The sequence below is a fragment of the Colias eurytheme genome, chromosome 6 (assembly GCF_061535395.1).
Source record: "Colias eurytheme isolate Ceu_HAF_F1 chromosome 6, ilColEury1 Martin Lab GWU primary, whole genome shotgun sequence".
NCBI classification, from domain to species: Eukaryota; Metazoa; Arthropoda; class Insecta; order Lepidoptera; family Pieridae; genus Colias; species Colias eurytheme.
Genome location: NC_142985.1, coordinates 1,519,053 through 1,533,237, shown reverse-complemented (window position 1 = coordinate 1,533,237; position 14,185 = coordinate 1,519,053). Strand labels below are relative to the sequence as shown.

The 14,185-nt window shown below is 32.8% G+C and overlaps 1 protein-coding gene across 1 annotated transcript; it reads left to right on the top strand.

The window, feature by feature from the left end:
- Positions 1-510: 510 nt before the first annotated feature.
- On the top strand, positions 511-11,750 carry CycE (cyclin E). Its single transcript, XM_090102447.1, has 9 exons — positions 511-762; positions 1,532-1,580; positions 1,655-1,721; positions 1,788-2,065; positions 2,564-2,765; positions 8,531-8,642; positions 9,025-9,456; positions 9,877-10,082; positions 10,795-11,750. Exons 2-9 carry the CDS (start codon positions 1,567-1,569, stop codon positions 10,957-10,959), a joined length of 1,476 nt encoding a protein of 491 aa, XP_089958573.1. The 5' UTR covers positions 511-762; positions 1,532-1,566; the 3' UTR covers positions 10,960-11,750.
- The last annotated feature ends 2,435 nt before the right edge of the window (positions 11,751-14,185 follow it).

Below are 14,185 nucleotides of genomic sequence, written 5' to 3'. Positions count from 1 at the left end.
CCAGCTGTGCATTGGAGTGAAGATAGTTGCAGCAGTACAGCCAACATAAAAACAAAACAAAATTTTACCAAGCAGTCAACACCATTGCCAATCGCATTGATCGACCAATCACAAAACTTTATTTGGCTGTAGAATTATTTTTCATTCCACGGAATGTAATATCTGTAATATAAACCTTGTAAGAACAAATTTATTTAAAATTTCACACATTAAAAAATATAATAACATTTTGACGAGAATATACAAAATATATTAATAAAATTCAAAATAAATGTTTAAAAAAATATTTTTTACTGAATTGTTCGTAACATTTGTTATCTTTTTGAAAACCTTTACCTTAATTCTTTCTAAAATATATAAAGCATTTTTATTTAAAAAAGAAACCAAATATTTTTAACTTTTTCAGTAAATATAAAATGAACGAAAATTAAAAAAAACGGAACGAACTCATCTTGACATACATTTTCAGAAGAAACAAACATGAAGTTAGGTAACGGTTAGCTTGTAGAAGACCAAAGTTTTACCGCGACATTTTCGCGCGGAAAGCCGGGCGTTATCGATCCGTGGAAAGCTTAAAAATAGGAATTTAGTGTGAGAAATTGGATTATATCTATCATTTCTTCAAATATTTTATCAAGGTTTAGTTAAAGTGTTAATAAACAATACAAAAAGTTGTGATTTTGTGATATAAGTAATAGCATCAACAGTAGTGCACAAGGAAATCTTAGTTTATGGAATTTCATACAATTTGTGAATGACCAGGTATGTTATTACATTAGAATTAGAATCTTCAGGATATAGTTTATCATTTGGTGCAAGCAAAGAATTATAATTTTTAGCCTTTGATGCAGAATTAGGTTATAAATCTGAGGCGGGCGATTTATCAAGCCAATTATGCTTGAGACATTTACGCATATCTTGGTGTAAATTTGCGTTTTTAAATGGTGTTAAATTACTAGTAGGTTCTCTTATGATCAGATATTGTCATGTACGTTCTATTTTTATCAATTTCCATAAGTGGATGGCTACAGAAACCCAAGCTAGCGACGTGTCTAATGGCGCTGACGGGAGGATTTCGCGCGCGATTGTGACGGATTCGTGGCATTTTTTACGCCAGCTGATTCATAAGATTTCACATTTTGGTGATCTTAAATTCACAATCAAGTATCGTAGTGACTATAAAACACAAAATATATTAAATTTTAATCGTAAATATGCATTTAAATGACTCTTGAAAAAAATTCTCCCGCCAACCTGCAGGGGGCACGCTGCCCGTACACCCTCGTAGAGCTCTCATTTTTCTTGTGATTTCGTCGATATTTTAGGTAATTGGTTTTTCTGTTATATGCGTAGTATAGTATAGTTCAACAATAATTAGCGATATGTCCTCAATTTCGGTTGTCAACTGACATAACCCTATTTTTAATTTGATCATGACATGCGGTAAATTTTGACCTATTATTTCAAGATGTACTTATTATTACCTTACATACTATTATAAGATTAATAATGTATGATATTTTTTACGCAGTGGAAGCATTTCCAGTTCTATAATCGCCCTCTACAATGGCTCAGGCAGGGTATGTACACCTGACTATATTAGTGCACTTTTTGACCTTGATGTGCATTGTTTACTTATCACAAATACTTGCAGTTCCTCCTGTGAAGCCGGTGATAAGAGATTGAACCTGAAAAGGAAGAGAAACTCCACAGATGATGAGGTATTTATATCTCTCTCTTGTTTATCTACTAGGAATACACTTTAGTAATATGTTGATTCCTTTTAGGTTGAGAACATGCCCCCAGCGAAGATTTCACAAAAATTAGAAGAAGAATTACATGATCAGGCAGCTCATAATGTAGTTGTTGAATCATCATCTTGCTCAAGTGATGATGAAGTGTACACAAACAGTGAACAACCAAGGAGTGTTTATACAGACATAGATTATAATCCAGATAGTTTTCTAAGCCCACCGAGTATACCTGAACTACCAAACTGTGTTCTTAGTCCCTTGGAAAATGTGGCGAGAGGTGACTCTACCCCACACTCTAACAAGAGGCCCAGGTATCTATTCTTCTTATAACAATCATATCTTTAATAATACCATGAGAAATTTAAATTAATATACCTTGAAATAGCAATTAATGAATGTAGCAAAAATTTCTAATAATAGTAGATAACATACAACAACATTTTAATTGTAACTTAAGAAGTTTGATAATGTCATGACCTATTTAAGAACCTGTTGATAACACTTGCCACTTTCAAAGTGCTTTGCTATGGCATATACCTAACTAATAAAAGAGTGACTATCTGTATCACTTCATAATACATTATATACTCAAATGAAATCAATACATATACATTTCTTTACCTAGTGGATATCTAACTTATAAAATACTGAGTGTTGTTGCTGTATCCCTTCATTTATTGTAAATTTAAAAACAAAGACATTTTTTTATCTAGTGGATAATAATCTTATTACTTCATTTATTAATACTAGATTAAAAACAACTTCACATATATTATGAACCTAATTGTTAACCACATATAATTTTGTAGCACCACTAAGCCCCAATGCCCATCGCCTCCCAAACGCAAGTGTCCCCTCCCAGGGCTGTCCTGGGCAGACCCAGCTGATGTGTGGCGGAGTATGTGTGAATGTGATGCTCTATCTAGCATGAAGAAGAACCCCAATATGTTTGATAATCACCCCAATTTGCAACCGAGAATGAGAGCCATTTTATTGGACTGGTTGAATGAGGTAAGTTTAGTTTTTAATTGTTATTAGTTTTGTTATAAATTTTTATTCATTTGGATAATAATTTAAGAGAAGAGACAGTTCATATTCAATATTGATTAGTTGTTTGAAATTAATATTCCTGTAGCAGGTTTTTTTTATTTTAAGATTTTTTTGAAGAATAGTCAGCTGATAATATAATTAAACACTTCTAATTATGCAGTGCAGTTTCTAATTACTATATTTACATATATTTAATAAGGTAATTGTTTTGCAAACAAAAATGTCTAGTGCCTATAAATAACATATTTTTCTGCAAATCCCAAATTATACATATTAAGAACATTTACTTTACAAATATCATTTTTCATGCTGCATTTCCCAGAAATGATAAGGTAAGTCATACATTAACAGGTTTTGCAAATGCACAAAATATTATCAATCAAATCACAAATGTATACCAAGCCTTATCTAGATGTCTGGAATATCTAGATTTCATACATTTCCCAATTATAATAGGTTCTTATCTATGGAATCTCAGGTGGGTGTCCTACAGATAAAAAAAAACTCCAGAATTCGTCACACAGTACATTTTATTTATAGCTCTGAAAATAGAAAAACTTTACGTGACGACGAAAGTGGGTTCTTAGCATTTCTATACAATTATCGCAATTACGCATTCAAATCAAATTTATTTGGCGCGCGTATTTTTAATCTACACCTGGAATATTTAATTTCGTATTAGAAATTTTGAAATATTTTTGAAAATTATGCTTTCTATTTAAAAATACGTAGAATGCTATAAGAATGTGCATAGAAAGAGAGTTCGTTTGAACACATTTCGTAAGTTATGCATAAAACGCATCGTTTTCTAATCCTAGATCACGATTACAATAATTTAACTAAATACCAAACCACTGAGTTTTTTGAAAACCCTCATAATATATTATTTTCAATCGTATTTTATTGCCAAAAATCCAAAACTAGAGTAAATAGTTTTTTTAATGGCTGTAACTCGATAACCTGATTCAGCACGCCACTAGGACCTCGTAGCACTCTGTATAATCATATATTAAGACAATAGAATAACCTGGAGACATTGTAAATAAATTTTGGGACGGTTTCATGCAATAATTGTAGGATACCCGCGGGCGATGACCCCTTTTTGCGGCGTTCAATGACCTCAAGCACAAGATGGTTTTACGTATGCTATTGTACCTATTTGCAATCTTTTATTTCTATTTCATCTGCTCGAACAATTTCTTATGACGTTACTCAAGTTAGAGAAATGATTTAACGATAATTGCTGCATCATTCCCTCGATTTACTTTTGACGGTTTGCAATCGTGAGGCACGGTGGTGACCTCTTGAATTAAATAATATCGCACTTTTAAAGACCATAAATTATTGTGTAGTGTTCTTGATAGGTTCTTGGATCCAGTATTTGTAACGGATTAGAACGCGATTCATATGATATGATATAAGAATAGTACTTACGTCATTAATTAATTACATACGTACTTCAAATTTGGTGTAAACATTGATGATGTCTTGACATGAATTTGTGTGCTAGCTTAGCAAATACGAATTAAGATCATCTTTGTAAGTGCAATGTACCTGCAATGCAATGTTTTTAAGAATTTATTCATATGTCCTCATTAGAAAATACTGAATAGGAATTACATTGACAATCATACTGCTGATAATTTATTATTACAATTTATAATTTATAAGATATTTTGTCTATTACGATAAGTCAGAACCTAGTTATTGTTTAACTGAAGAAATTATGTACGATAAATGCCATTTCATCCCTATACGAATGTTGTGTAAGAATGTTTATATTTTTCTATGAATGATTAGTGTATTGGTATTCAGTTGCATCTCAATACGTGCAAAGGTGCAGGAAAACACCGTGAGGAAACGGACATGTCGAAGAATCAAAAGTTCGACGACATGTGACATCCGCTAACCCGCACTTGGCCAGCGTGGTGGATTATGACCTTACCCTTAGGCCCGTGTTCCTGAAGTAGGAACATTTATGGGGCAATGAATGAATGAATGATATTAAAATATTTTGCAAGACTTCTAAAATTGCTCTATTAATTTCTATTGAATATAATACTAATCTAATGAGCCGTTGTAAGAAATCCTGCATATATATTTGTACAGGGGTGAAAATTATTACGGTTCCCTTGTTGTTATGATAATAGAATTAGCATTTTTACTGGTATAGCAATGCGATATACGCTGCAACGTTTTTCTATGTTATACTATTATAGATTACTAGCGACCCGCCCCGGCTTCGCACGGATGCAATGCTGATACTAAATACACTACAGAAAAACTTTTAACGTTGTATATAAAAACATAGCGGCCCGGCCGCGGCCGGCCGGTACCGCCGCAAACGGTACGTCCCGCAATTTTTAAATCTGTAATATATTCGAAAATATTCACTTAAATCATACGATGTAAAGGGCCATATAGATCTATATTAAATGAACAATGTATTCAAGGTATTTAATTGGTTAAGGATTAATGCTGTATTGGTTAAAATCGCTTCGAAAATTATATAGCCATTATTTGTCGTAAAAAGTAAATGACAAAAAAAAGTTATTGTGGGTTATCCATAAGAGATAGACATATGCCATCGCGGACTTTTCTGTAGACCTTTTCAATGTGTACAATACTTAGTACATTATTTTGATAAAACTCGTAGGGTTCAGCCTGCGTTTGCAATGTAAGCGGAAGAAATGTAATTATTTACGACATCACATTAGAAACCTCAAAAATAACAGTACTTCTCCACTATTTAATGGATGTTATTATACATATAAACCTTCCTCTTGAATCACTCTATCTATTAAAAAAAACCGCATCAAAATCCGTTGCGTAGTTTCAAAGATCTAAGCGTACAAAGGGACATAGGGACATAGGGAAATAGGGACAGAGAATGCGACTTTGTTTTATACTATGTAGTGATCGTGATATTTCTGGTATACACACGAAAGATCGAAAACTTTTACGTTGATGTTCCCTGCGAAGGTTCTCTGTTTAAATAAAGCTCCGTATTCGTGAAAGCGAATTATTTTTTGGGTTTGTTACATATAATTTTTTTTAAATACCTCTGAAATTAAATAAATTTATTTGTCCATTCATGTTTTACTATTAATATACGACAGTGGGTCCCAAACTAAGTGAAAACTTCTCTTGGGACCCTGAGTACTACACTAGACTACTTAAAACTCGAGTAATCGATCGCAAATTATACAGGTAAAAAATAAAGAATCATTAAACTATTTATCAGTTTGAGGCAAGAAGGAATATCGGGACTTCATAACGCTAATTCTAGCAAATTTCTGAACCGTGTAACATGCATAGGGTGGTCACCCCTTTTACAAGATATAGATCTTATAGGATAGCATATGTTTCTACGTAATAATAATTCTTAAAAATGTCATAAATTTTCCCAAATAATACTGATCTACATAATCGAAAGATAATGAACGAGGATAAACTTTGTTTATCTTTAAAATTTACTACTAGTACTACTAGTGACATTAGCTGTAATTTTGTTTACATTCATCGCAACAGATTACGAACGCCACCTTGCGTGGCAACTTTCATCCGGTTTTTAACAATGGGGTGGTAGAGCAAGGGTTGATATGTACCTAAACGCATTTATGTCGTCCCTACACGATAGTGCAGCATGACATGCGTTACGTGATGTCATGCAAACTAATTGCTGACTTTGGTTTAATCCGTGAAAGCACAGCCCCCCTAGTCAAGTGGCTTTCTGTTAGCGTAGCGTTCAATAGAATAGACTACGAATGTATGAGATTGACGTAACCTGTAGATACGTTTATCTACAGCCTACGTCAATCTCATACATTCTTAGTCTATTCTATTGAACGCTACGCTAACAGAAAGCCACTTGACTAGGGGGGCTGATCAAAACCAAAACCAAAGGGTGAAGCTTTCTATTTACTATCCTGAAAGTTACACCTATAGCATGACCGTTTAAATCGGTTGCTGTCATGCAAAACCTTAGAGCTTATTATATTATGCACTCTAATCAGGCTGGGCGCGAACTGTATTAAAATGCATGATTTGATACTTAGACACTCATGCAGCATGATAAAAAAACGCTTGTTACGCTTGCATTTCCGTCTAGGGACCACTTTAGAGTCGAAATAAAATAAAAGTTTCAAGTGACGCGACTACTAAATGTGTGATATGAAATTCACGCCTCCCGGCGCGGCGCCGCCGGCGGGCCCCTCAATTTGAATAAAATTTAGATTCCCTTCGGTTACACTTGAAAACAGTAACGTATTGGGACATATTGTGCGCGATGAATTATTCTGTTTATGAATTAGCTTTCTGTTTTCTTACTGGACATTTTGGCTTCATATTAATACAATCACTTCATAGGAACTGACCACAAACTATAACCGCAAACCATATTTATTAGTGAAAAATAAGAGGCAATAAAATTAATTAAATTAAATATCTGTGAATACATTAACTAACAGGGCTTACAAAACTGAAAGCTTACGTGCATTGGCCTAACTTTCAAATAAATTTACGCATTTGAACGCTATATTATATTATTATTTTATAAAATCCTGCTCGAGGGACTATTTTAAAAGGTCGGCATTTCTTGCTATTGTCTCATATCACTTCTACGCAATTATCTATTGTTTATAATTAAAATCGTCAGTAAATGTCGCCAATCGCCTCATTGCTTGAAACGTAAAACTTTGACCTTGACGTTATTTATGGATTACCTGCCACTATCAAAATAATTCGCTAACACTTCGTCGATATAAAAGTTTCACATGTCGTTCGAATTAAAATTTATTTTAAACGTTAAATATAATTAAATAACGATGATGAGAATATATTGTACACACAATCAAAATTAATTATTTCTATTTAGACCCCAAAGAGGATCGAACTTATATTATGCAATTTTTTATTATGAAATTAAACTGTTCTATTCATTCTGATGTATTTAATACACAACAGCTATGTAAAAGCCGGGTAGGTAATAATATGATTTATAATAAACTTTTAAAATCTAATAGTGTAGGTAATTGAATTAGATACAAGTGTGAAATCGCGGTTCGAAAGCGTGTGAGCGGACAAATGTGTGGTTTCCTTTATCGGTATAAACAACTTTATCTCGTTGCTAGTTTTTACAACTGATGTAAATAACTAAATTATAATAAAATGTCTATGTTGATGTGGCCCATTTTCTACAGTAGAAGTGCGAGCTACGATTGTAGCAGCGTAGCCGAGATTTCGTAGCAAATACCTCAAACTTATACAAATATAATATTTTGATATTTACGTCTTATATACTTGCTCAGTAATAAGTGCTGCTACAAACACTGTTATATCCACGTTCTTGTAATAAGTACCTACTGGTTACAGATCATAATTTTGCACTAAAATTGTATGGTCATTGATAACATATTACCTATACAGTATTAATTTCGCATCGATCAATGTACCTACATATGTTCTACGTATTTATTTAGATTTTAGATTATGCAACAGTGATGTTTTTTAGATTATGCAACTTTCACAGTTCACACACACAAACAAATTTCATATGTAATTCAACAGACGAAACAAAAGGCCAAAATCATCTGTTAGGTTTAACTGCTGGCCAATCCAGTAGACTGGTAGAAATAGCCTTAGCCCCAAAAATATCTTAAGGAAACTGTTCCTTAACGAATAAATAAGGCATGTTAAAGATTATGAAACCTTTCTTTGCTCTATAGGTATGTGAAGTATACAAACTGCATAGAGAAACGTTTCACCTGACCGTGGACTACGTCGATCGTTACCTGTCCAACACTGACGACGTGCAGAAGGGCTGCTTGCAGCTAATCGGTGAGAAATTTACTATTTACGAATATAGTTAATAACTGAAAGTTATATTTTTTACTTTCTGTTAAACACGACTGCCAAGAAATTGGCGTTATCATTCCAAGTGGCACTGTTTTTTGTATTTCGACGTAATATTTGGTATTGAATGATACATCTCAGTTCTATTAATGATATGGACTGAGTTAAAATTAGTAGACATTGTTTCTGATTTATAATTAAATACATTTCGTTTATATAAAATTGTAGAGTTTGACTAACTAAAATGTTCATGGTTAATATTTTTTTTAAGAATATAAAACAATTTAATTACTCTATATATTACAAAAGAAACATAATATAATACTTAAGTTCCTACACTATTTCTAGAAAAATTAAATTATTTCAGGTATAACATGCCTCTTCATAGCGGCAAAAGTGGAAGAAGTATACCCGCCAAAGATCGGAGAATTCGCGTATGTAACAGACGGCGCATGTACCACAGACGAGATCCTTTTAGAAGAGCAATTAATCCTCAAAGTTCTATCATGGAGTATAACACCAATAACTATAAACAGCTGGTTGAATATCTACATGCAATTGGCCAGTGAGGGTAGAAGTGCAAAAAGAAGACTGCTCGGAGAAAGGGATGTAGGAGCGAATGCGTTAAGGGGATATACGTTCGTGTTTCCGCAATATTCGTCGCTAGAGTTTGTGGTGTGTGGCCAGTTGGTGGATCTTGCCGTGTTGCATGTTGACGTGAACCAGTTCGCGTATAGTGCGGTCGCGGCCGCGGCTATGGCGCACGCGTTTAATAAGGATCTGGCTATGCGCGTGTCGGGTAAGTTGAATTTTTTGTATGTTTATAATTTATTGGAAAACTACTGCGACATTTTTGAAAGAAAAATATAAATATGTTAATATTATTCTTACTATTATATCGCTCAGTATTAATTCTTGAGAGAACAAATTTGATGGAAACTCCACATATTTTTTTTTAATAGATTTATATATAGATTGGTAGCCGTCTTTACTGATTTATGCGCGAAAATATGATACTTGGTCAAGGTGATAACTTTTCTTGAATATTAGTCTGGATGCTTGCTTGATGATGATATCCTTATAACTTATAACTTCCGCCAGAATACACTGCGCCTCGGCGTATACTGCCTACCTTGGTCTGTCAGGCTATAACTCGGAAGTGCTATTGTTTCCCCAGCAACACCAGTTTACGTGTAATAAAGTCAATAATATTGTCCAGGCTACAGCTGGGAAGCGCTATCCCCCAGCTACACGTGGCTGCAGCCGTTCGCGCGCATAGTGCAGCAGTCGGGCGGTGTGCGCGTGGTGCGCGGTGCAGACGGCGAGCACGTGCAGCGAGCCGCTGGGTTGCAGCTCATCTGCCCAGACCTGAATCTGGACGAGAGCCATCGTATACAGGCGCATAATGTTACGTTGGATATGTTTGTGAGTGCACACATACATAATATGTTTATACCGCCTAGTGATCGATTGTTTTCTATTTAAAAATTTCTCATTCTCACTATAGACAATATATGTTGTTAATTATTATGTATATTTATTCATTGTAAATTATACATATATTATATTATTTCGTTCATTTACACCTTATATTTTGCTCACCCACCTCAATCAAAATCTCTCCTTACGCATATACATACCGTAGCCTGGAAGAGATCGCTACTAGGCTAGCGATAAGGACGCCGTCTGCCGCATGTCTTTCTCTATTTCATGTTCTTTCTGTATTTGTATTTTCTTGTGTGTGCAATAAAGTGTAAAATAAATAAATAAAATATAGACAGAATAGCTTACACTTCCGATAATTATTATATGCTGAAATGATACTCCCGCCGCCTGCACAACGTAATGTTACCTATTCTAAACACACACAAAAAAAATATTTAAAATAACGAATGGTTAGTTTTATTTCCGTTGCAAGCAAAGCATTCTAGTTACTAAATCTAATTTCCTGATCAGGAAAGCGAATGTGTACAGCCAGCCTAATAATAATATAATAATAAATGCTTTCGACATCGATTTCATTGATAAACTAACCGCTTACAACTATTATTATTGATTGATCCTTCCTCTAGAAATTACCCATAAAGAATACATAAACCAAACATCAAATAACATTATTCACCACATTTTATTTCAGGATAAAGTCTACGAGCTAATGCTAGAGAGCAGTCAGGACTCCGCCCCACAGCACGTGTACCCGCCCACACCCCCGCAGTCCGACCACAAGAGCCCTAAGACCCCCTCTGCTACACCCTCCACAAGACTGTCTCCGCTACCTGAAATGAGGCTCGGGGAAGTCTGAAGCCAGTGATTGTGATAGTGAATAGTGTTGTGTATAGACTGTGGATATTTATAGTGATGGGACAGAATACATAATAGTAGCTAAACGCTACAAGAACAGACATGTGCCAACCATAAAGCGTTAACACACACATTTGCAGTCTCTACAGTGTGACTGTCAAAACGATAATTTTGTATGGAGTGTCTGGGGTTGTTAATGGGACAGTTACTGTGAAATAGAATACATACAAGATATTATGATATATATATAGAAACTGTTTTGGTGATTAAATTGATAGAATACACAGGTATTCAGTAAGGGAAAGACTGACCTAAGTGATGCATGTCACTGATAACTAAAGTGATATGTAATGTCTGATTTGTGTAAACTCGTTTCTCCTAAAGGTTAGCGATTATATCTTTTGAGATGGATGAACTGCTATAAGAAATGAACCCAGACAACTAGAATAATGGGTTCATTTCGAATTATAGTATGATTCAAACTTAATGGCGGTTCGAAACATCGTACGATCCGATGCGCAGAAAACAATTTTAGGTATATAAATTTATAAAGAATAGAAAAAATTCAATCACGAGGCGGGACTCGAACCCGCATCCTTTCGCGCCATTCCGGGGCGGATGCCTGACCAATTCAGCCACTCGTGACCCGCTAGAGCAATCGAATTTATTCTATTCTTTCAGTTTCATGTGTCTAAGGGACACACCGCGGGTTCGAGTCCCGCCTCGTGATCGAATTTTTTCTATTCTTTATAAATTTATATTTATAAAGCATTTGAATGGCATAAAACCAAAAATATCAATTTCAATTTTAGGTATTAGCGGGACGTTAAGGGACCTGTGCGTAGTGCGCACCCGCACTCGCACCTGCACCTAACTTCCGAACCGCCATTAAGTTTGAATCAAACTGTAATGAACATTTTATTCTAAGGTAATCAAGACTTAATGCTATGCATTACGGGAATGTGATAATGAATTTAAATGGAGTAAATGATTTTAGAGTACTTTAAACTCAATAAAAAATCCATATGTTATTAGGAAAAAAATTACCTTTAACTGATTGTTTATAAAATTAATTGTAGCTATTTTTCATAGTCTTTATCAAAAGTAATAACTTTTGTTCGTTATTTCTAGTAAAATTATTTATTTTAAATTTCAACAATTCTGCTCCTTAAACAAGGTAAGTAAAATATGCTTCTATAACAATAACTTCAAGTTATGGCACTAACATTGTTTATAAAGAAAAGTTTTTACATCTTTCTCATCATAAAACCATTAGAATTTTCATTACGTTTATCTGATTTTTTTTCGCTACCATTGCAATTTGCAATGCATGCTAAAAATGAAATGTTTGTTAAAATAAAAAATAAAAAACATTTTTGGTATGAAATCGTAAAAAATTAAATAAATGAACTTCTCGTTTTGGTAAGGCTAACATTTAAAATCACTTAAATCATCTAAGAAAGCATATTAAAATATTATTTTCAGCAAGCAATTTATTGTTGTAAAAACAAAATTAAATGTTGAAGATAATAGGGCTTATGGACGGCCTAGTTGAGAAAATTTATAGAAAAATTTAAATAAATTTCATAAGGCATTTTAAAGGCAATATAAAAATTTATTTAAATAACGGAAAATCAGAACTAGCTCACGATTAAAATTTCAAAATTAACTTATGCTCGTGCTTTGTCCGAAACTGAATATGTGTGTATTTATTTTTCAATTTTTTTTTACATGTAATACAAAAAAAATTGTTAACGTAAGGTGTAAAGGTACCTAAATTTGTAAATAGTCACAGCATAATACCTTAATATATTATATTATGTAATTACAAAACTACTTATAATTGTAAATATTAGTTTAAACTGACTTTCTTTGTTAAATTAATAACAGGAACTCTGTCTCCTATCACATATTATATTATGTGAAGCACTAATTTATTATATAAAATTTGTTAACATAAGTTAATTTATCCATTTAAAAAATATAACTTCAGTAAAATATAAATTGGTATAGAATTTCAGTAAAAACGACCTCATATTACTAACGTTCACTAAAGTGTGTTTTGGCAAAATAATATACTAAAATACTAATGCCTGATTGTGCATGTTACTAACACATATTTTGAGGTCGGTCAAATGATAAAAAAAATATTGGAAAAAAATTACTTACGAAAAAATTAATTCAACTGAAAAAATTATAGTTTAATAATAGGTTCGTGTACAAAAATTAATCTCGACGTAAGATTCATTAATCTATCTTACATTCCAATTTCATATATTCACAAATTGCAAATATATTTTTATAAAACAGATCATAGTACATAATAAGAATCAATGCGACTACTTAAAGTCTTACTTGCATGCCTTTTATTAAGAAATAATAAAAAATCATTTATGGTTAATTACATCAAGCCCTCCTTTTTCCAATGCAATGTTAACATTATTAGCCAAAGACTTCTGGATAAGAGCTTTAACCAGATGTTAAATTAGTAGCGAAATATTTATCGTAAATTAATTCAAATTTATATAAATTATCTCAGTAATAGACTAAGTAGGCCCAAATTATAATTGAAATAATATTTCGATTAACATGGAAAATAATATGTATAAAATTAAATAAGAAGCTTATATAGTGATTATTTTTAATTTGTTTAAATTCCATGAAACAAATCACATCATTTTCGTATTTTAAGTCGCTTATTGCTTTATTATTTATACAATTTTCTAACTGTAATATATATCTTTGTTTCTAAATGTTAACTTTCAATAGCACTGATGCTATGTTGAATAGAACTGACTTAATATTATTTTGACTCACTTAAAATTAGTGAACAACTTGTTATAGAAATGTGTTATAATTTTAAAAATGTTCAGTACATAGCATGTATTTGAAATGTTATATGCTTACAAAACTGCATGTTCTTAATTTAATTTTACTTAATAATTGATGTTAGATAAAATAGAAAATCAGTTGTACAACTGAGAAAAATAGAAATTGAGTTTGTAGTTCAAGTTTGAACAATTATCCGGGTATTGGGGTTCTATCGGACGCACAAAATATATAATTTTATTATTTATATGACATACATGTTGAGTGATTCTTATGTAAAACTGACATCTGTATATTTTAGAGCGATAAATGCAGAATTATCACAATTTAGCAAAATTTGCGGTGCCGATAGATGCTCATTTAGTAAATAAAAATTGTAGGAATAAGTCCAACGATTA

What these genes read in the sequence shown, in the direction of transcription:
- CycE (XM_090102447.1), top strand. An exon ending in CACTCTAACAAGAGGCCCAG is followed by an intron (nt 2,066 to 2,563) that starts GTATCTATTCTT and finishes ATAATTTTGTAG; the next exon opens with CACCACTAAGCCCCAATGCC. An exon ending in ATGTTACGTTGGATATGTTT is followed by an intron (nt 10,083 to 10,794) that starts GTGAGTGCACAC and finishes ATTTTATTTCAG; the next exon opens with GATAAAGTCTACGAGCTAAT.